The 23,410-nt window shown below is 40.1% G+C and overlaps 1 protein-coding gene across 1 annotated transcript in view; it reads right to left on the bottom strand.

Annotated features, from left to right (window-relative positions):
- Positions 1–13,886, bottom strand: part of PLCL1 (phospholipase C like 1 (inactive)) — a 179,586-nt gene extending 165,700 nt beyond the window's left edge. The window contains exon 1 of the mRNA XM_039699150.1: positions 13,372–13,886. Within this exon, the coding sequence (XP_039555084.1) occupies positions 13,372–13,632 (261 nt within the window). The 5' untranslated portion in view covers positions 13,633–13,886. The remainder of the gene's footprint in view (positions 1–13,371) is intronic.
- Positions 13,887–23,410: the final 9,524 nt, after the last annotated feature.

Genomic DNA, 23,410 nt, shown 5'->3' with positions numbered 1-23,410 from the left:
AAACTCACTGTATTTTCAAAAACATGAAAGAGGGAGGAAATCCTCAAGTTTTGTACCTCAACAAAATCTGGTGTAGAGATTAAGGGGTTGCCAAGTCACCTGCAAAGCAACTGATGATATCGAGTTATACAAACACGCAGCATGTTTGCATCTTTTCTACAACATTACTCTTTCATATACTTTAATATTTGCATTCATCCATTAATTACTTTATTGGAGCATAATAAATCCAAAGGGGCAATACAAGGTTATACCCAAATGCTCCCCATGGATTTAGATATCAGCTTCTAATTAGAAGCATACAAAATTCATGAAGAGAAAATGCATTTTGAACAACCACTAAAATACAGATAGGCATGACAAACAGCATCCCAAAAAACCCAAGCCAAAAACAAACACAAACAAAGAAAAACCACCACACAAACTATTTTATTAATTCAACTGTATAGCTGACTTTTTACACACATAGCCAGGAAGATCAAAGAACAATTTCCCCTGCCCAAACTGCAAGTAACTTGCTATTTTTCTGCTGGGGGCATTCATTGGTCCTACCCTGAAAGATGGCATTCATTTCTAACTCCCACTATCCAGCATTCACAAAGGTAACGCTCACTTGGGATACCGAGCTCTTTGTCAAAGGCTCCCAATTTGTCTTTTCTACCTAAGAACTGTACAGATCAGATCCTACTTTGGTGTAGCAGGCAGAAGAACACACACAACCTCTGGCCTGCAACACCTCTGTTCAAGCAATTCTGTTGGCAAGAGGAGTGCTTGGTATATCTCAGTCTGCCACAGCAGCTCAAGTCAGTCTGCACCTCTCTTCCTGCTACAGCAGCTTTCTGCAGAAAGCACCAGCTCAGGCTGTAGGTAAGCACACCAGTTCTGCAGCACACACATCAGTCTATGGATGCATTGTTTGCCCTTCTTCATTCTCTGGTTGTTCTCATTCTTATTTTCATCTCCATCTTACAAGAAATGGGCCCATGGCCTTTGTCCACATAGAAACATGTTTTAATTAAGACCTAACACAAATCACTATATAGGCACTCTAGTACCAGCTTTAGTTTCAGCTACCTCCTGATGATCATCAGTTCAAAACTTGAGACTTGTCCATACACAATTTTTAAAAAAAACTTTCCAAATAAACCATTCCAAGCTGTATTTACAGTATTCTGAAAAGAGGAGATGGAAAAAATATTTCCAATAGATGCAGATTATTTAGCAGTGTAAACCATATTTGACCTTCTTATTCATACACCTCTGCTGCAACACTGAATTTAAATGGCCTTTTCTTCCTTTTGAAAAGAAGTTGTATTGTCCAATAACTACCACCACATTCAGTTCTTGGATTCATACAAAGAAAAAAAAACCCATAATTTCCCACTGCTAAAATTATGTAATACTGCAAAATTTTGTGCATAAAAAGTCAATTTCACATGTTCTGTGAATTTCTACTATCATGCAAAGAATATACAATACTTATATACATATTCCCATAGATGAAGGGGAAGATAATAAACTGAGCAAGTGGGAACTATGTTCTTTAGAACATACACACATCCAGACACAAACACTTCAGTGTTTTCCTTGAGTAGTATTTGGAGAACTGTTCAATATGTGCTCCCGGCTGCAATATGCCACAACACAAGCTAGAGACATTCTGCAATCCTTGAGTAGGTGTACAGATAAATAAACAAACTAAATGGTATTTCAGATTAAATATAAAGTTCTATATTACACCCCACCAATGGTGGATTTCAGCAGGGTCCTATCTTTTGCCTCACAACTGTTCAAAGCAGACAGAAAATGCTGCAACCCTCTTAGGTTAGAAAGCTGATATTTCTTCTCCTGGTGAACAGAACACTGTGCCCACACTGTTCCTTTCAAATCCTCAAATTTCTAAAAACTATGCCAAATGCACTTGCAGTAGGATATAGCTAGCTGTTTATTCAAGCTGAGAGCTGTGTATCACTGGAGAAGTTAAAAGCTGGTCTGAAGTGAGATACAGTTTCCTCTTTGCAGAGCAGGGCTGTGTGGAAGCCAGGCACCAGCTTCATGCCAATTTTCTTAAGTAAGCCAAGAAAAATGTGTGGTACTCCATACTGGGAAGGCAAGGTAGTGCTATACAGGATAAGAATGTGCTCTTAAGCTCCAGGGTTTTTTATTTATCAGCATTTAAGTCTTGATAATTTCAAAAGGAAGAAAACTGCTCTCTTCCCCAGACACCACAGGCACTGCCACAAGCAGGTACAACTGCAGCTTCCCAGCATCTGAGCCCTGTGCTCTGCATTGCCCTGTTTATGCTCCCTGTTCCCCTCCGTCTCATCTGTTCTTGGTAAACGGGATCATCCATCCAGCCCCAGCTCACCTGTAAACATGATACTGGCCATTAGCCCTTTGAAAGGTGAGCTCTTTGGGCAAAGGCACAAGATTTTATCACAAGTGCTTGTATGTCAGCATTTCACAGCACACGGGGACATCGTTACAGTCTTTACGCTGGTCAATGCAAATGAGGATGTTAACCTCATCTCATTAAATCAACCTTTTTTCCTATCACTTAAGCCTTACCTGCTCTCCACACCCATGCCCCTCCCAGAAGAGCTGATGAGCCTAGGCAAAGCACGATGCTTAACTCACATTTCACTCTCTCAAGCCAAACAATTTACTTATCCTCCCCCATCTACTGCTGCAACCCAGCTTCTTCTGCAGGAAAATACCACAGTCCTTGGACTGGTCTATATAATCTATGCTTAGCATGAGAATGTAAAATAATTTAAGTAGTTATAATGGTTAAAATAAATAAGTCTTCAAAGTGGGAAGGTATTGCTGTAGGGAACTCTCTGGCACTCCTCTGGCAACCAAGGGTACCAGGAGAATATTCTGAAGGCCACAAACAGGCTCCAATTCGATCTCGAGATCAAACGGAGATTTGGATCAGTCCATTGAAATCACTCACTTCTAAGCACTAGCCCTGTCCATTAAAGCAGCGTACCTCACTACCATGTAAGAGTACCTCCCTTTCATCCATAAGGATGTAGGAAAAAGAAGTGTTGAATAAGAACAGAACTGTAAACTGCATTCAGCACACAGATGCCGCAGCAGTACTGCCAAGCAAACAAACAAATGTATTTGCTGTGAGTTGTCATCTATTTTTTTCTCAGTTCTAATAAAATCTTAGTCTTTTTTGTGCTTCTAATAAGAACAACTTATCTAGAAATAATCCCCCAAAATTCATTCTTCAGCAGTATTAGCACTGTATTTAAAGTCATACAGTTTTGCCAAACAAACCTGGCCTAGCTCAAACTAGAATCAGCATAACATAATTAACCACATTTTAAGAGTCTGAAAAAGAAAATTGTGAGGGAAAATAACAGGGTTTAGTGATTGGCTATTTGTGTTCAATCCTATCCCTCCTCCATTGATGGCAATGGAAAAATTGCCACTGATTTCAGACTGCAGAAACTATGTTTATACTGAAAATCTGCATTGCTTTAGGGAGCAACTGCCACTGTGAATCATAACACTGAGGAAGAAATTCACAAGCTATGTGAATACCATAACTTGCATTTCCAAATCATACACAAGTACAGCTGATTTTACATAACACTAGAAGACAAGCCTTCCTTCAGGATCCATCCATGTGTATGTCCCAGGACAAGCCTGTCCTTACCCCTGTGCCAAGGCTTGGGTGTCACCCACAGAGCAAGGCTGGCTCCAGCAAATGAAGGCTCCATTCCCAATAAATCCTGTGCAGCTTCCAGGCAGTCTGTGGGACTGGGCTCCATCTATCACTGAACACAAAATGTTTGCAGAAAGTATTTTTTCTTATGTTCCATGAATTCCAACATCTATTTTAGCGCCAGTGCTCAGAGAATTTTTAATTACAGTATTTACATGAAGCAGACTGTAGGTGTGTCATACTCCAATGGAATACAGTACCTTGATTAATCTATTACGTTTGCTAAATTAATGCAATAGCCTCCTACATAATCTCATTCAGAAAAAGAGGAAGGATCCTACAGTAATCCATTCACAGTGCTTTCTCCTGACAGCTCTCGCTCAGAGAGTTCAGCAGCCCCTCTAGGTGAGCAAATACAACTTCTAATCAGCTATTCATGGAAGTTGTTATAAAATCAAATTAAAAGAACAACAACAAGAAAAATTCACATGGGTCTTCCAAGCAAAACTACAGCTTATAAAAAAATTAAATGTGAGAACCCAGAACTCATCTACATTTATGCTAAGTGTTGCCCATAATGTGTTTTGTGTCCTAAGAGAAAACTTAACACTAAGTAAAAATTATTCTTGTCATTCTTCTGTGCAAGTAGGCTAAAACTGACAGAATCACCAAGATAATCTATTTCCTCAAAAAAACATCCCAACAATGAAAGCAAAACTAAAACATCACAGTGATATTAAAATTCAATGGTAAGCTTGCCTAAATGCTACAGGGGTATGGAAAGCTTAATAGGTGATGCCCAAACAGGCAGCAATCTTCACTTAAGAGAGAGATTCAAGGAATCACCACCAAGCTGACAAGAGCAGGACCAAGGCAGCCTTCAATCATCCTCCCATTGTTCTCTCAACCAGAGCTGCCATAAATGTTTGTGGCAAAAAAGCCCCCTCTCTGGCTTCTGGCAGCCACCTGGTGCCCTTTTCCAGGTTCCCCAAACTTGACATCATTCAGCAGCCAGTCCCCTTAAACACCTACACACCTCTAGCACAATGCATGCCCAAGAGACCACAAAACCAGAGCAACCCAGCTCAGGCAACAAACTGTTATTTTCCTGTGTGATTTTCCCTGCAATGGAGCTCAGGGCTGCATCTGCAAGTGTGATCCTCATGGCTGTGCTCAAAATTCTTCCTCAAATCCTGCTCCTCTGGTCCTCCACCTCACCCCTGTCCTGCTTGTGCACCCTTGGCTGACTCCCGAGGGCAGTGCCCAACCTCCCAGCCAGGCTCCCAGGTTTTATTTCAGCCTTGCCTGCTCCCTGTGACAGCCATGCTCTCAGCAGCACTCTGATTATGTATAATCCAATTTTCTGAATTTCGCTTGAGCTTCCAGACATGCGCTCTCACCCTGCTCTTTCCTGGTGTAGTCAAGCACTAGCATCTGATTCCTGACCAAGGAGTTTTACCTCTTATTGCTATTTACTTTCTGCCTTTTTCTTGCAAGCATGGTGTACCTGTCATTCTCAGGCAATCTCCAAAGCACACCTGCTCCTCAAAATTCATTGACTGCAGTAGGACCCAATATAACAGAATTTCTTAAAATTCATGGCATCTTCTTCATCAATACTCCTGGCAGAAGTTTTTGTCTGGCTGCTTGCTCTTGTTTTGGTTTTTAAGCAGACACATTCTCTAGGAGATACATCAACACAAAATGGACAAAAGTCCACAAGTATACACAAAAGCAATACACATACTGACATTTCCATGAGCAGCAGGCATCTCATACCACAAGTGCATCCTGCATTTTAATTAAGGAACTCCCTTTTTTGTTGTATTTATCCTCCAAACTATCTGAAAGAGTAAAATAGCATTAATTTTTTTTCATAGCCTACAATCAAAACAAATTAGTAATCCATCAAACCCATCTAATGAATTAAAAACATCCTGTGTCCACCTATAGCACAACACAGGTAATTAGGTCCAAACTACTCTGGGAGAATCACCATTCAACATTAGCTTAACAGACTTTGGGTCCATAAAATAATAAATGCTGAGCACTGCACTTCACTCTAGATTACAGACTTATTTGAAAGGTATGCAAATTGCGCAGCCAGCTTCATACTGAATAGATTTCCAACTGAGATTCTTACTGCCCATTCAGAAGTTGCATCCCAGTTACCAAAACAGGCATCCAATGAACAAGGATGATTTGAGTCCTAATTACCAACCACTCTGCAGCTTTTACAGCCATTTACACCCACACAAATCAATGTATGTCAACTTTGAAGTATTCAAACACATTTCCACTCTGAACAAAGAGCTGGGCAGCAAACACATGCTCCTTTTACCCCTTCAAGAAGTACCAAAGCAGCATAACACAGGTCAACCTGAAGGACAACCAGGATCCAGCAGGATGAGGAGCCTGTGGGGAAAATTCAATATGACTCTAATGAATGTCTTCTGTAGCTGTTTCAGCTGGGATTATCTAAGACATGGTGTGTCAGTACTCCCCTGAGCAGGCCACTCAGAAGGAGAATCCAATTTTCTCAGTATACATTTAGAGCTGGAATATTTTTTTTTTAATTCCCTCAGTACAGTAATACTTTGTTGCCAGTTATCTTTTAGATTGAGATACACCTTTAAATAGGCATCCCACAATAAAATTACCCGATGCATGCTGCCTCAAATAATAATCCCAAGGCTAATCTCATTGATGCAAGTGTCTCTGGAAGAGAAGTAATATTTTACCTCAGTTTGATTCCAGTTTGTTTCAGTTAAGGCCTCTATGAAGTCTTAATTGCCAGAGTCTTTCAACTTAATAAATACACACTAAACAGTGAACCACAACTGAAGATATTTATAATGAAGATATTACAGTACTCTAAGAAATTTGAACATTATTTCAGGAAGGGGTTAATAATCACTTAAAACTGCAAACTTCAGACATAAGACTCTTCCAGAAAACAGGATTCTACACAAGTAGGTTTTAAACCCCAGAATATTTATGGTACAGAAAGATTTAAGAACAAGGCTTTGATTGTCAATACATTTCCAAACCTACACATACAATGATCTTTATGAGTCTTCAGAACTTGTTAGCACTTAGTAAAGGCATTTGGCCATTTGCAGCATTTATTTTTTTAATCAAGTTTGAGTAGCTCCTGAACTGTCATACATATCAAAACCTTCAAGTCACATTAGCTTAAAAAACCCAAACTAGAATACATGTGTTATTAAAAGTAATATTAATCATCCTTCCTCGTATTTTAGAAAAATCACCCAATATTACCAGAAATTACACCTACCAATCAAATAGGTTGATTAAGCTTACAAGAATGACCAGCTAAATGTTTCACCACAGCAGATGTATTATTGGTTCTACAGTAACTGACTGCATTTTCACATCTACTGTAGGGAAGAACAGAAAAAAAAAATATACCATTAACTCAATTAAAACATTTTTGTTACAGATGGCAGTGATCTCAGTGGAACTACAAAATGAATAAAACATTAGCATGAGAAACAGGATTTGCATCTCCACACAGATACAAAAACTTAATTTTATTAACAGCTGCTTAACTGAAATATTTAGAAAGCAATAGAAAGCTTTCCTCCTCCACCACTGCTCTGTCCACCAGCCCCATTATTTCATCAGAATATTATTTTTTATCATTTATATACTTCTGACTAAAAGTCTTTATGCACATAATTGAAAAACAAATCAACCAGTATCACCAACTTCATCTCTTATTCCCAACCTTAACAGCTCCCACCTCTTACCTAGAAAACCTATCAACCAACTTCCTGAAAAAACCTGCCAGAACTTGTGTTTGCAGACCACTGGACTTGCTGTTATCCTACAGAAAGGTCACCTTTCAGTAATTCCAGTGCAGGACACTCAAATCACCTTGACTCTTCTGAACTGGTATGGAAAAACACCTCAAACAAGGCTTTATCCATCTGTACCCACGCATTTACTGAGATCACTGGTCATGTCTTACATTATGTGCCAAGTGGAACCAAACCAAGAAATATGGACTACTACTAGAATAGTTAGCAGACATTTTTGCTACGAACTTCAAAGGAAGCAGTTTGTCCTGGATGTATGTTGTTTGGGTTTGTTTAAAATTTTTCAAGTAGTAAAGTTTAGACAAGTCAGTGTAAAGGCACCCATTAACTTTTAGGAGACTTTTAGCCAGATGAGCCTTTGGGACAGCTTCCCAAGTCCCATATGCCAAAATAATTTCATATATAGTGGTTTCCATTGCTATGATCATTACTATTGATAGTTTGACACAAAAAATTCCACAAGACCTAATCTTTCTCACTACAGTGTTACCAACTTAGGCACAGCTATACTGGATCTACTGATACTGCTTTAGGAACAAAGAGGAAAGAGACAGAAGTTAAACCCCAGTCTGAAATATCCACTGCACTCCACCAGAATGTATGTCAGTGATAAACACAACAGCTCAAAGAAAAATTGCCCATCTTCACTGATACTAATTACTGGCTGTAACTCATTTGACAAAAGCAGGTCTATAACCAGTATTTGTTCTGTCAAAAATTGTCTTGAACAGATGCTTAAGGAAAAATAGTGGTGTATGGAATAGAGGTGCACTGTTATAAAAAAAAAAAACACAGCTATGCCACAGCAAACCAAAACATATCTTTAAACCACTTCTCTTCTGCAAAGCTGGCAAACATTAATTCTAAATAACTAAATTAACAAAGAGGATTCTTTAATTTCTAAGGAAATTTTATACCAGAAGTAATGAAAACCAGTTTTCCTAGGTCTCTTAACAATTCCTTTAAGTTTTTTTTTTAACAAACAGATACTGGGTTAGATAAAGATCAATCTAGGCTGGTATCCCAAGACAAGTACACGCCTGGGGAGACACATAAGAAGCAAGGAAGTACAAAGTGGTCGATTCTTTGCTGCAGCTTCCCAGAGTTCAGGCACTTGTAGTTCAGGAACTTTCAAAGCCAGATGCTTTTGGTGCATTGTGAAGCTCTCTTCATCAATTTGTCATTTCAAACCTGCTCAAACCCATTTACATGTCTGACTGCACAGATTTCTGGGGCTGTAAAATGCATGATTTACTCACATGCAGCATCAGGAAATATTGTAATTTTCTTTCAACCTGGTGCTAAAGAACTACCACTGTTTTTTTCCTTGACTTCACATTCTATGAAAGAGAGTGAATATCAATTCCCTGTTTCCCACAATGTTTGGTAATTTACATACATAAAAACATCACCCACCAGTTACATTTTTCCAGATCTATCTGGTGAATTTCCCATTTTGTAGCAGTCTTTGCATGGCTAGACATGTCATTCTTGCCCTTCTAAATACCTTTTTAGGCTCTACCACATTATTTAAAATAATCTCAACTTACGTATTGTCCTTTTTTCCTCCGGTACATATACATCAAAGAATGCATTCATGATAAAATCAGCACTGGACTATCAAATAGTTTATCAGCTTTAATGACTCTTACATAGTCATAGTTTTAGATTATTAAGCAGCAAGTGCCTAAATGCAAGCTTACACAACAAAAAGCTATGTAAAAGCTTCTGGAGAATCATTAGAGTCCTGAAAAACTCTGTCTTCTGAAAACAGTCTTAAATAGTTACGTTGCATAAATGGATGTGGCATGTATTTGAAATACTTGAATTCTGTCACCACACATCAGAACAAACTGAAAGAAACTAAGCCTCACTGCTTTCATTGCAAGGGGTTTTTTTAAAGCTGAGAATGTCACAAGCATAAATACAAATCTTGACATAAGACAGCTGGCTATCTTGATACACTTCCACTAATTAATTAAACTGCAAAACCCTAAAACTTGCAGTTCTTAGGCTAGTAGTGTATTATAAGCAAGGACAACCCAACAGGCTTTTAAAGGAAAAGAAATCTCTACATGAAGCAGGCAAATAGCCTTTGGAAGAACTTCAGTGAAAGGTCTCACAGCTCTACTGTGACTGAAGTCTCCGAGTTTGAGAGTCTGCAGCTGCTACTCAAGTTCATTTCATGGGCACAGTCTGCTGCGTTATCTGCTACAGTATCTTAAAACAAAGATCCAGGAAGAAAACAAACACATGATCCCAAAAGTTTGTCTTGCATGCAAACAAAGCAGAGAGAGATGGCTGATAAGAATTGACAGAGAAATATTTTGGTAGAAAGCTACAAAGTATTTCAGTAGCATTACATAACAAATTACACAGCCTTCCTACTCATTTATTAAAGTGCTCATACATGGCAATGGCAGAAGGAACATGCCAGAAGGAAAACAGCATCCATTTACTCTGTTTAGAGCCCCCCACACAGGAAGGCTTGCAAAACACTAATCCAGTTCTCCAAGCACTGTCTTCTGCTCTCCTGGCCTAAAAGTGGTCGCAATTATTATTCTATTTGCAAACAACTGGGCCAGGATTATTCACAAGCAAGGAAAAAAAAAAAACACAACACCACTTGGCAAATCATTTAGTCAATGCACACTCCATCTTTAGGCTTCCTAGAAAACAGGTCAAGTTCTGTGATCTCTTGCCATTTCTCTAGTTTTACCTCCAAGCATTCTTGTCTGCTGATTTCAGGTTCCTCATTCCAGTTTTGTAGCAAGACCACTTACCACTTCCTCGCATTAGGAAAAAACCCCACAAAACCAAAACACAAAATCTAAAAACAACAACTAACGCACATTAGTGAAACAACCTAGTGCCCAAGAACAGCTACAACTATTTCTCATTAGTCTTATTTTACATTTACCTCAATCTACAAAGCTGTGAACATCAGCAAAGCAAAATGGGAATAACAATTTTCTGGCTACACTTTGTTCTTTTTATACAAATGAGTTCTCTGGTTTCTGAAGCCAAATATAGAGCACATGAATGGACTGAATATTATTTAGAAGGGTTCATATTTTACTTAAAATATATGCCAAGTGGAATTTCCTGCAGGGAAGGTTTTTAAAGCAAGTCCCTGTTCAGCCTTTGTACTTCACAGTTATACTGTGGGTGCCAGAACACTCCAATGTAAGCAAGTCTGGCTTCCACTGGAATTGAACTCTCAGATGCTAACCTTGAAACTTCCAGAGTTCCAAATGACAGCTGGGGAAAAAGTGCTCTTAGAAGCGTACTTTGACCAGCTAAATTTACAGAATTTTAACTTTTTGCTTAATTGAGCAAGACCACTCATGTTTAAAGTACACTTTTAAATAGCTGGGAGAGAAATGGAAAACAGAGCAGGAGTGCTCAACTCCTGCAGAGTAAGAACTTGTCCTTACTGCGCAATTCCCTTTGCTTAAAGTCACATTTTTCAGCAGATAAGATCAGCTTAGAGGAAGCAATGGAATACTGTTTTGACTATAGATTTATATGAAAAATGAACATTTCAGAGTAAAATAAACATAATAAATCATTAGAAAATTCATTTCCCTGTAAAACATAATGGTTGTGCACAAATCCTGCGTGTTGAAGTCCTGAAAAAAGGAAAAATGTAAGTTGAAGGGTTTTATCTTAATTCCAACTAAAATTTGCATTTAACACCTGATGAACATGTCCTAGTACATTAGAAATTCCTGAAAATGCAGCCAAATACATTATTTAATTTTGGCTGCTACCCCAGGTTAATAGTATTTCCTAGTATAATGCCAAAGGAGAACTATGTTCAAAACACTTTTACATACCACTGAGATAAGCTTGAGGGAAAAGAAATGCCATGTTCAGTGGGGTCCCAACATCGTGCTTTAGAGATACACAGCCTGTGAATTCTCAAGTTCAGACACCTGCTATGAGACACAGCCATGTTACCTGATTTAATATCCATCTATCTAACAATTAAATTTAAGATTAACAAAGGTATTTTTCATTCTACTCCTATCAAGAGCCCATTCCAAACCCTTACAGGGCCCTTCTAGGTTACTAGAGTAACCTTCTAGTTTCCAGAGTGGATCTACACATAAGAGTCCTTTGATTTTGTCCAAGAAATCTATTTTTCCCCTCATACAGCATTCAATCCAGAGACCCTACCAGCCCATCCTAGCTATCCCTCTATGCATCTGCCCCAGTTTGAATGCACCATTGCTAAGCACGGGAAACTGAGTTTAGTCAGTATTTCAGATGAGGCCTTACCAGTTCCTTGTACAAGAACATTAATACTTCCTTACCTCTGTCAGGAATCTTTCTCCTCCTAAACACCATCCTGGGATATGTCTCAAGGAACTTCCTCCAGTTAGAAGAGTGACCGATGTACTAACGTGCTGATTATTATCGGGTGTGCTAAATTATCAATATCAAGCTATCAACCGGTAGTGAAAATGCTACTCAGTCATTAACAATTATCCACCATTTATGACATTAAAACACATCTACCACACGGAGCTGGTATAGTCTGTAAAAATAATGATACATTTTTAACTGAAATCCAAGATTGTGTATTTTTGATTTTTGAAACCTTCACACAATTCTAAGAGAAAATATCACCTCCTTACTAGTACAGTTACAGAACTTCGGTCCTGATTTAGCAAAGCATTTATACATTTATGCAGCTTCAGACTGGAAGCATTCCCATGTAAAGACACAGTGGATGTCTTCACAAAACTAAAACCACCCTTAACGCTTTGCTGGGCTTAATGGGTTAATACTTCAATGTGAAACTTGCAAAGGACCCTCGAGGCTCTTTTGCATTTAACCACCTCGGTCTGCTCTGAACGTTTATAGCTTTAAAATGCAAAAAGCAAGTATTTCGCGTATCTGTTCTTCCGTTGGATAGACATATTAAGCTGGGAGAGCTAAGCATGCGTCCTGAGCTTCCAGCACTAAGGTAGAGCTCTACCCAGTGCCTTCACACATTCACAGATGAGAAATCTTCTTTTCCGCTGTTCTCCCGATGCCTTCCAAGTGCAAATCACTAACAAGAGGATCACGTGTGACCATACGCTAAATTAAGTTCGCTCAGGAGATTTCATTCATCGGTTCCCCAGAAACTGGCATTAAGCTTACATACTTGCAAAGACATACCATTTAATTCAAAACCACCGAGTTTATTTAAAAAAAAAAATTAAACCGGAAAAAAAAAGAAGAATCAACATAATCATAAAACCATTTTCCTTACCAGACAATAACAAAGGCGGAGGCTTTAAGGTCACGCCCGACCTGTTAATTTCGCATTAAAGGTGCTAAACACCCGGTGCTGCTCCGCAACAACCTGTACTACAGCCCGTATCCAAACACACCTTCTGTTAATTTGTGACACTGCATATTTTGCTGCTCAAGAACCAAGAAAGCCAGCGCGGTAGAAGCTATTTATTCTGCCTTCCAGGTGCTTCATAAATATTAAACAAGGACACGTACGAGCTGCTACACAAAAACTTTACAACTCGGCGGGAAGCTGCCCCATGGGTCACGCACGAACACATGTGGGGACCGCGACCCCTGGGAGGAGCAGCACCCCATCGCAGACCCCGGAGAGCCGCTCGCTCCGGGCACGCACCTTGCCCCGGGGCTCCGCACGCACCAGGCGGGGCAGCGCGGCGGAGCGGCCGCTTCGCCTGCGGAGGGTGCGCGCAGCCCGTCCCGGAGGGTCCCACCGCCCGCTGCCCACCCCGGCCACCCCACGGGCAGGGCGCACCGAAGGGCGGCTGCAGCCTGAGCAACCCGGACCCGCGCAAACTTCCCGGCGGCGCGGCACACCCTCACCTTGATGATGCTGCTCCTCCGCGGGGTGGCCTTGGCCGCCTCCAGCAGGCAGGCGTCGGGGTCGGGCGCTGCCGCCGGCCCCAGGCTGCCGCCGGGGAAGCGCTCCGCGGTGCCCACGGCCGAAACGCCGCTCCGCCGCTCCCGCCTCCTGCCCCCGGCGTCCAGGGATGCCGGCTCGGGCTCCTCTTCGGCACGGTAAGCGGCGTCGGAAGGAGCACGGCCCGCCGCCGGCTGCTCTCTGCCGCCAGCAGCCTCTGCCATCGCCCCGCCGAGCGGTGTCAACTTCTCCGGGGTGCTGACAGGGCGGGGGAGTCGCACGGACGGAGGAACGGACGGCGTCCCGCGGCGCTCCTCTCACGGCCCGGCGGCGGCAGTGCCAACTTTCCCCGGAGGAGCCATGTCCGTCCCGGGGCCGGAGGGTGCCCGTGCGGGACTCCGCGGTGCCAGAGCAGCGGGGCGGGGGACGCGGCGAGCGCGCAGGAAGTGCGGCCACAGCCCCGCGCTGTTGTGACAGGAGCCGGGCTTATGTTGACGGACGGCGGGCTCGGCCAATCGGCGGCGCGGCCGCCCCCCGGCGGCGCGGCGGCAGCCAATGGCGCTGGGGAGGGGCGTGCCCGCGGGACGCCTGGACGGGCGGTGCGCGGGGGGCGGCTGGGGCGGTGTAGGAGGACTTGTAACACCTGGGCGCCTCCGCCGCGACCTTGACGGAGAGGGCCCGTGGAGGACCGTGCTGCCCGTCGAGAGCGTTCGTGTGCCGGAACGCTTCCCCGCGCGTGTTTCGGGCAGGTTTGGGCTGCCTCTGTGCCAGGGTAAAAGCAGCGTGTGGAAGGGGTGATAGGTTAAACACCCTGCAGCACGCGCAGCCCTCAAGTGGAGGCACCGTGGTAGGAACAGGGACGCTGCCAGCGCCGGGCGTTGGGGCCGTGGGTGCAAGGGGCACCTTGAGGCTGCGAGCCGTAAGAGACAGCTCACAAAAGACGTCGAAGACTCACGCTGGCATTCCTCCGCCTGTTATAAACGAGCCGAAAGCGAAGCAGGTGCGTGAGGCTCCGCCGCGGGGCGGCCCCGCTCCTGCCCTGCCCCTCACGGCCCCGGCCCGGGCGCGCTGGCAGGGCGGAGAGCGCCCCCTGGCGGCCGCGCGCGGAGCGGGAGCATCCCGGGAAGGGACGGCCTGCGGGAGAGAGCGGGCCAGCCCCGCCCTGTCCCTTGTCACTCCTCAGGGGGTATTTAGTCATAATGAGATTAGCCACGTGGACACCTCAGGAAAGGTGGGGAGGAGTGCGGCAAGGGTGAAAGCCCGGGAAAGAGGTGAAGAGATTATGCAGTGAGATGGAAAATAGAACGGGTAGGGCTGGGCGAGCTGGTAGTCACTGGGGATGTAGGACTAGTCAAAATTACAGCTACCAGCTTTAAAGGTAGTAAGATTCTGTGGGAATATTAATTTCTCCCTGGTTTCTAAAGTAGTTCCCTAATGAACATGCTTGGCACCTGTTGGCAGTCACTGATTAAGGAAGAAAATAAGAGAGAACCTCCTTACCTTAACCTGTCATTAGCTGCTAGCAAATGCCTGGCTACAGGGCATAATTGCTGCTTAAAGGATGTGAAATTTATATATGTATACACACAAAATAGATAAATTTAGAATAAATTTTTTACATAATTTAGAATTCCATGTTTAAAAAGGTCTAGAACTTCTGTTGAGGGTATTGAGGCATTTATCAGATTCAACACAAAGATATTCTAGTTGAGGGACAGATCTAGACACCACTGAACTTTTTTTCATTTGCTTCCTTCTAAATTTTCTGTTAAAATATAACAATACATGTATACCACCGTTATTTTGCTTTGTTTCAGTGAAAAATGTCACAAAATAAGTAGCACTAAAAGAAGATAGAAAATGATGAATATTGAAGAAACATTTATGTTAAGCAATACTGGAGAGAAGAGACTGTAAGGGAATGAAGGACTTAACCCCAGTCTGCATTGTACAAGTCAGAGGACATCATACCAAATCACTGCAACACAGAGGGGGGAAAAAACCCCAAACTAACTAAAAAAAACTTATTATGTATCCACAGACTGATGTAAGACTAATTTAAATACAACAGAGAAGGTAATTATCATGCAGTGTTTTAATAGAGGGAATTATTGCTTCATGTAGAAATATGTTGCAAATCTTTCCTGTACTTTGTGAAATCATACAAAGTTTAATCATTCATTTAGTTATTTGGGAACAACACAGTGCATAACTGAAGTCTGCATCCACCAAAAACTCTGCAGTGTGTTTCACAGAGAGATGTGTATGACTTATTAAAGAACTTTATCCTTCCTAGGATATGTTTGACACATTTAATATTAGAGAGAGATTTATTGTCAAATGAATGGTCTTCTGACATCAAAGGTTTAAAACCTTTTAATTCTCCCCTTATATTACAACCTTTGACACCTGAAGTCTTTAACTGGAAAGATCTACAGATGTTATGTTTCATAAAAATCAAACCTACATGGAACACTGTATGTTTGATTTGTGTTTTCTATCTGTATTTTCTATCTGTTTGTCCACAAGATGCAGAGGTTCTAGAATTTTGTATGGTACAGATAAGTGAGGGTTTAGTTAAATTCTTCTCTAGAAGAGAATAAAAGGTTATCTATTTTTCTGACTGCATCTCTAGATGCTTCTGAGGCATCTGCATTTATCTGCTTTTCTTCGTAGAGAACCATGAATTATGAAGGAAAAGAGCAATTGGTTTTGATACTTCTAGTGTCTAATAAAAAAGAGAGCAGACAAAAAGAAGCTTTACAGTAAAAGTGCTTGCATAGAAAGTTTAAATAAAGCAAGACTGGTTGGTGATAAGTGTATATAACAGGTTCTGTGTTCAGTTTCATGCAGTCCCCTGTACAAAGACACTGCTGTGCTGTCCATACCTACTTCAGATAGGAACAGATTTTTGAGAAGAGTCAAGGAGTTCACTCAAACTAAGGAAGGTAAGGTAGATAAAAACATCTATGTGTTTGTCTGAACATAAGTCAGCAAGTGCCTCCAATTTCTGTTTTAATGTGGATTTTTTTTACTCTCATCTTACTCCATCTCCATCCTTAAGGCACACAATTGTTCCTCAGTGGGTGTAGTTTGTATCACAAACTGGCTGAAAATACAGTTGTCTTGGAGCTGTGCTGAAGCACAGCTTACATAAACCAGTGCTTGCACCTAGACATGGCATTTTGGGAAGCCCTTAAAATTAAATGTTCTTCTGGGAGCCAAAAGTGGTTCTTCTGTACCAATTGAGCAGGGCTGAGGAAGTGTGAAAACTGACATATTTTCCTGTGTGATGAACATCTAATTCACAAGGCAGGGAAAGCAATGGGGAAAAGGGTTGATTTCTTCACATATGCATTCACACTGATGGCAAATCATAAGCAGTTTTAGCATTGATGAGAAAAACTTTTGCTAGATAATTCTTAAAGAAGTGATTTTTTAAAGTCTTAGCGGTTATTGTGTCTGCGCTGTTACATCATGAATGTGATATTATAAAACAATAAAAAAAAAGAATGATACCATTTATTTATACAAATGTGTACTTGTTGCTAAGTTTCACTCACATTTTGGCAAAGCAACCCCAAGTCATATTTTGTCTTTAAAGCTATAATTAATCTTTTAGGCTGGGTAAAAAATGCAATGTGAAATAAATGCAACTGCAAAATGCAACGTAAAGCAAATGTAGTTAAATCTTCATTTTCAAACATACTGCATATGTTTTCAATTTTTATATTTAAATATATTTACACACACACATTGATTCAATGCCTCTTCTTTTTTTTTTTTTGTTAATTCTTGTTTTTTCTTGCTTCCTACATCTTTGAAAAAGCTTCACTACACTTATACATCACATTGTATCTTCTAGTATTGTAAATGTTTTGTCTTCTGTAACTTAACCAGAGACTTTTGTGATATGCCTCTGTCTTAATGATGTTCTTGTTCCAGATGAAGTCACTGATTAATTCTTTTCAGTCTTCTGTTACTTTCAGGCAAATCCAGTGTTTTTAATAATTAAAATGCTGTTGTTATAGAAGATTTCTGCAAATTCTTAGCTCTGAGGAATAATCCTTTATTTTACGAGTATTGTTTTCCCCAAAGAAAAGAGAGTGCATCAATTAAGTGTGAGAAATGGTAAAATCAGGACCTCAAATTAGATCATACTTAATCCTAATTCACAGCCTCTGCTTACTATATAGACACAGGCCCAATCCTGACTGGAGCCTGGATTAGGTAAAGCCTGGAATGAAAAGGGAGGTAAAATCTGAGATGGATTCCGTAAAAAATCATAGCAGGTAGCAACAATTGAACCAAATTTTATAGACAATAAAGGGTAGATTCCTGGTAAGAAAGTGATTCTTCCACCAAATTTGGCACCAGGTTATAAGGAAGAAAGTGACATTAGAAAATTTTTAAGGGAGAATGGTAAAATATCTTACTTAGTTTTGTAAATAACTAAACATTTTTTCCCATCTGATTTTCAAGGGTAGATGTTTGCCAAGAATTAATTTCACTTGCATGAAGATTCACATCATAAGTCAAACCCATCTTCAGATTTTTGGCCAAAGTGATTGAAGTTTGAGAAGTTAACAAGGTTTTTAAGGGACAGCCTGAGATAATCCCAGAAGTCATGCTACAATCTAGGTAAAACAGAGTTTATTCATTTGTGCAACCAGTGAAGCTTTCTCAAGTTGCCCATGTTTAGTTGCAAGTTGCCTAGTTAGTTTGTTGGGAGGGGAGAGAAGGCATGTCATATACATTATAACAGAAATTTCCTTGAGCTTTTGAAGGAGTCTTAAAGGTGAATTCTTGCTCAAGTCTAATGATAATAATAATGACTCTTGCTTAAGGTAGGTGGTAATTCCACTTAATGAGAACATTTACCAATGACTGTTTTTCACTGAGCTCTTTTTAACTCCTCTGATCATTGCTTGTAGTATTTCTTCAACTGTGACACATACATAGAAATTTAATTGTAGTTGTTGCTAACTTTCAGGCTACATGAACTTGTTAACTACTGTGGAGAGTATGATCCAATAGATGTGTTTAATTTCCTCCATTCTTTGGTAATTGCTTAAGAGTAGGTTCAAGTGTACTGTGTAACTTGCTAGCTCAATGGGTATATTCAGTGTTAGAAATGTACATGGCTCCCACACACTTACCTGCAATTTTTTGATGATGATTTGGCTTATCATGAACTGCACAGTAGCTGGGGAAGCAGCATTAGTTTTAAATGATACCTATTAGCCAGGAATTCTTCTTACTAAGGATAGAAAGTATTCTGGTAACATTCTAGTACAAAAGCTACCTTTACAGTCTTTAATCTTGCTACCTCAGAAGGAAATTGCTGCCAACATCAGCAGGAATCATATAAAGAGTTTTGAGAAAATTTGGTCAGTATATCAAGAATGGAATTTAGGCTATCCTTCTGTCTGTTAATCATACAACCTTCCTCATTGCCTAACTAGTTTTGGACATAAACAAGTTAATCATGAGCATCCTGGACCATTGAGGTTTTATGCAGTAGCCTAACCACCAGGAGAAAAGAATTCCTTTAAATTCTTTCTGAGGGGTCCTGATAAGGATGTGAGGGAAAGTATCAAGTAACCCAATAGCAGTGGGTCTGTGTGGGGAGGGCGTGGTGATGAGAGCCTGAAATCCATTCCATTGGCACTTCTGGTGGAGGTACAGGTCCAGTCCCAAGGATAGAAGATCTGCACATTGGAGAAGAGAACAATAGCTCATGGTTTCAACTGGGAGCTCAGTCTGCACTCAGAAACTACTCCATGATGTGAAACAAGTCAGTAAATTAGGATAATCCAGAGATTTGCTTCAAACCTGCCCCTCGATCCAAACAAAAATGCTAAACCAGATGCATCTGAAGCAAGTAAGTGTTAAATGTACATTGCTGTCTTTAGATCACTGTGCCTGACTGGCCTCACAATGAAAGACCTATACCCACATTTTCCTCATGTCAAAGAAAGCTGGTTTCTTGTGAAAAAAGTCAAGCCGGTAATTCTCAGCAATATTTCTGACAGCTTCTACACTGATTTAAAGTAGTAGTATATGCAAACAGGGAGCAGATACCCTGTAAAGTCTTCCTTTTTAAACTGAAGCTAAAATTATATGCAGGGTGGTCTAGTCCTTGATACCACTTCCAAGCACAGGGTTACATTAATTTGAAAACTGCTAAAAACATTTATGTTTAGTTTGTTTTCATGTATGCAAAGTTGGCCCCTCTCTCTCAATTCATTAGGAAAAGTCACCTCAAAAAAAAAAAACTAAACAAAACAATCTGATTATGATTACAATGTAATCCTCAAAATAACTTAAATTCCTCTGGTATTAATTGAATAGGATTTTAAGAAGATTAAGAATATTTTCCATCAGGGATGAAGTGTATTTAATTTATTGCAAAATCTCATGTACCTTAATGTCATGTTAGAAGGACGTGGAAAAAAAAAGCCTAATGACTAATCTAAGTAAGCTTATTTTCCTGAAATTTGCCACTGTAGGAGTATAACATGCATAAATTATTAACCACTGTTTATCTGTGTCTTTTCTGAGTGGGGTTCAATCAGCTGTTGGTTAAAATCTACACACTATCCTAATTCCCACTGTATCTTTGTTTCAGTTGTGCTAATCCTGATGCACATTCTGCAAACAAAAGGCCAGGAGTGTTTTACTCCCAAATACACAGATTTACAGATTAATCAATAATAAAATGTGTTGGGCAAACTTAGAGTCACATGTTTACTTTGTGGTTTGGAAGAATCCTCTTATTCTAACCAGTTACCTTCTCTTCATCTCATCTTAGATGTACAGTCAGACTTGGTAGCAAGGTTTGGGAGATTCAGGTGAATTAACTCTTCAGGCTATGCAGATGTCAAAAGGCAGCAGAGCTTTTCTTATATATACTCTGCAAGTCTGATGTTCAAAGATGCCAAGAAATGGTTTTATGAGCAGATATTACACACAATGAAGCTCAGTGAGCCGTATTTGAACACAGCACTCTTCAAAGTTTTGTGATTTGAGGGAGGATAGGAAAAAACTAAGGAGGAATGGAAGAATTATGTCTCTTGTTTTGTAAATCTCAAGGTCCATAGTGTGGGCCAAAACTTATACTGGATTATTTCCTATCAGCCACTACAAATAAAACAAATGGAATTTAAATTACCTATTTGTCCAAACGCTTAAACCCCCTTGATCTGAATGGAGAGCAAAAGGTAAAAAAAAAAACATTTCAGAGCTCACAGATGGCCTGAGCCTCTATTCTACCAAATATAGGAAAAAAAGAGTGAATTGCAAATTGAGCAAAAGAAAATAGAAACAAAGCATAAAAATCCTGTAATCACTCACACAGATAAGCAATCTCATAAAGCTAGATTCTAACTGAAACAATACGGAAAAAACTCTTCAAATTCAGGGTTAAATAGGAAAAGATTAGCAATCCATTTTAAAAATCAATGCTTTGAGTTCTTGTTTTTCCTATGTATCTAGTAATTGTTTTTAAATTAGGGGGACAGAGGCAAGAGGAGATGAGCAGGAGTGTTGTTAGGGCAACCAGAAACAAAGTAGGAGCTAGAGACAAAGGTTAGAGAGAATGGTGGAAACTGAGAGGGAGTGAGAAGTCACAGCTCATAGAGAAGAGAGATGTGCCCAGCCCAAGAAAGGGAATGTGGGAAAAGGGCCTGCAAAATGAGAATATCACATAAGAGAAATACACCCATTTGAATAAATGGAAAACTTACCAGAAATTAGTAACTTCCTTCTGCATTTTTCACTGCAGAAAAATAGCACTGACCATAATTTTTACACAGAGGAACTTCTCATGTGACCACCATCAGTGCTTCTAAGCACTGTTAACTGCCTCGAGAGGTCTCCTCCAAGTCCTTGAACACCTAAGAGCTCTTGGGTTTTTCAATTTGAGCTCAGTGTAGAGAATCCAGTCACAAGCTCATAAGAGAAATTAGTGTGTACATCTTCACAAGATACATATTTTTATTTTTTCTTTTAATACAATTGTGTATGCAACAGAGAAAGAAGCCAATCTTCTAGTAACATCCTAAGAGACATTTTTATGAACTTAAGAGCAGGAAGTAAGTAATCTTTCATTAGGTACACCTTCTGACAAGGATATATTAATGCTTATATTTCCATGAAAGGATCTTAAAAGGCTGGTGGGAAAACTAGTGTTGTTATCCAGAGATAAAAATAATAGAAGCAAAAAAGGTAGCAGGTCCTTTCAAGGTCAGTGAATCAGTGAAATGGCAATTTGTTGTAAGGCCCATGTATTTCTCATAAAATATACTTGTCTTTTTCTGCCTGGAGAATTCTTTTTCTCCTCCCAATTAATTTTTTCTCCCTATTTTTCTCTCTCTTGCTTTTTCTTCAGTTTATTTTTCCTCACTTAACCTCTTTCTCTGATGCTAAAAAAAGGACAAAAGGCAAAAACCTACAGGAACCAGCATAGTCAGACTCTTGTATTTTACTGCCTTTTTACTGTCCAGCACTGCCTTTTAATTTGTGGGAGAGAAGAGCAGGGGAGATCATTTCATTCTATATACATTGCTGACATGTGGAATCAGAAATACAGTCACACTCCTGACTTCCTTTGAGAGTGGCTCCCTCAACCAGGAAACAATTCCCTTAATGAAGCAGCCATGCAGTACCAGGGCAGCCCAGCAGCCTTTGTTCTGATATTCAGATCTTGTATGCATGGCAGTATTTTTTACCAGCTCTATTCCTAATCTTGCTGCATTTATAGGTGTGTTGAATTTTCAGGTTTTAAAGCATCACAGTAAAAAATAGCTCAATCTTTCTCATTTATTTGCAAAAGTCCCATTTTTGTCACAACTGTCTTATTTTGAATGTAAATGTCCCAGATTTGGGTGTCTTAACTAAAGGAGGAGGTATAATGTAGAAGATACAACAATTAAAACTATGTAAAATACACTTTCATGTCTCTGAATGTTTGTTTATTCTTTCAGCTTTTCTCACTTTAAATTCCCCACATCAAGATATGAAGCACATGAAAGGCTTGGGCAATTCTGCCTTTCACATCATTAAAATGTAGTGCTGTTCTCAAGATAAGCTTTGTTCCTGTCTGATAAATATTCATAAAATATATTTAATATTTTGAATATATTCTGAATGCAATTCAGCAGAGTTCTGTAATCTCACAAAATAAGTACTTCTAAAAAATCGTATCAGCTCTGCTAAAATTGCCTTTTATACAATTTTCTCAGCTAAAAAAATCCCCAAAAACCAACAGTAAGAGTTAAGCATTATATTGTTATATCTTACAGGCACAGAATTATTAGAAACTTTTCTAGGATTATGGGTTTTTATTCTGTGTGATAAGAGTAACGTTGCAGAAGGTGATAGGTGTTGAAGCCACACCAAAAAATTAAGGAGCAGTGTAGAGTCCCACAGGGATTGCAATTCTGTGCTTCAGGGACACTTGCATGGTGTGAAGACCTGTTTGATTTAGGTGGGATGGGTATAATTTGAATAAAGCAAAATACAAATATTTGAATTCAACTAAAATATAAGGTAGATACTGTCAAGATACTCTTCCTTGAAGTCTTTATTTTAAAGCACTGAAAAAACATAAACCATGAGAGCAACTAATGATAGTAGTGAGCCTGACACTGAGTCTCGGAGTTGAGCTGCAGTGACTTGGCCTGTGCATTTTTGATCACTTTGAAAACAGTTTTCCCTCTGGCATGGTTCTCTCAGCACACACTTGTCTGCATACCAGCTGCTGCTGTCAGCAGATAAAGGATTTTCGTCAGGCTGCACCTTCGTACCTGCATTGATTATGAGGCTGGCATTTGAAAGACTTTTTTCCAGACCTGTTTAATACCAGAGATATTCTAGGGGCAAAATACATTTGCAGACAGTATGAAATCATGGAATGGGAGGGCAGGTTGCAGTGCTGTTCAGTAAATGACCACTGAAGTACACTTGACACAAGCATTACTATTGGTCCTTCTCCTCCAG

Source organism: Passer montanus, unplaced genomic scaffold (assembly GCF_014805655.1).
Source record: "Passer montanus isolate IOZ18808 unplaced genomic scaffold, ASM1480565v1 scaffold1, whole genome shotgun sequence".
NCBI lineage: Eukaryota > Metazoa > Chordata > Aves > Passeriformes > Passeridae > Passer > Passer montanus.
Note: the sequence above shows the minus strand (reverse complement) of the source record. Positions and strands in the feature narration are given on the sequence as shown.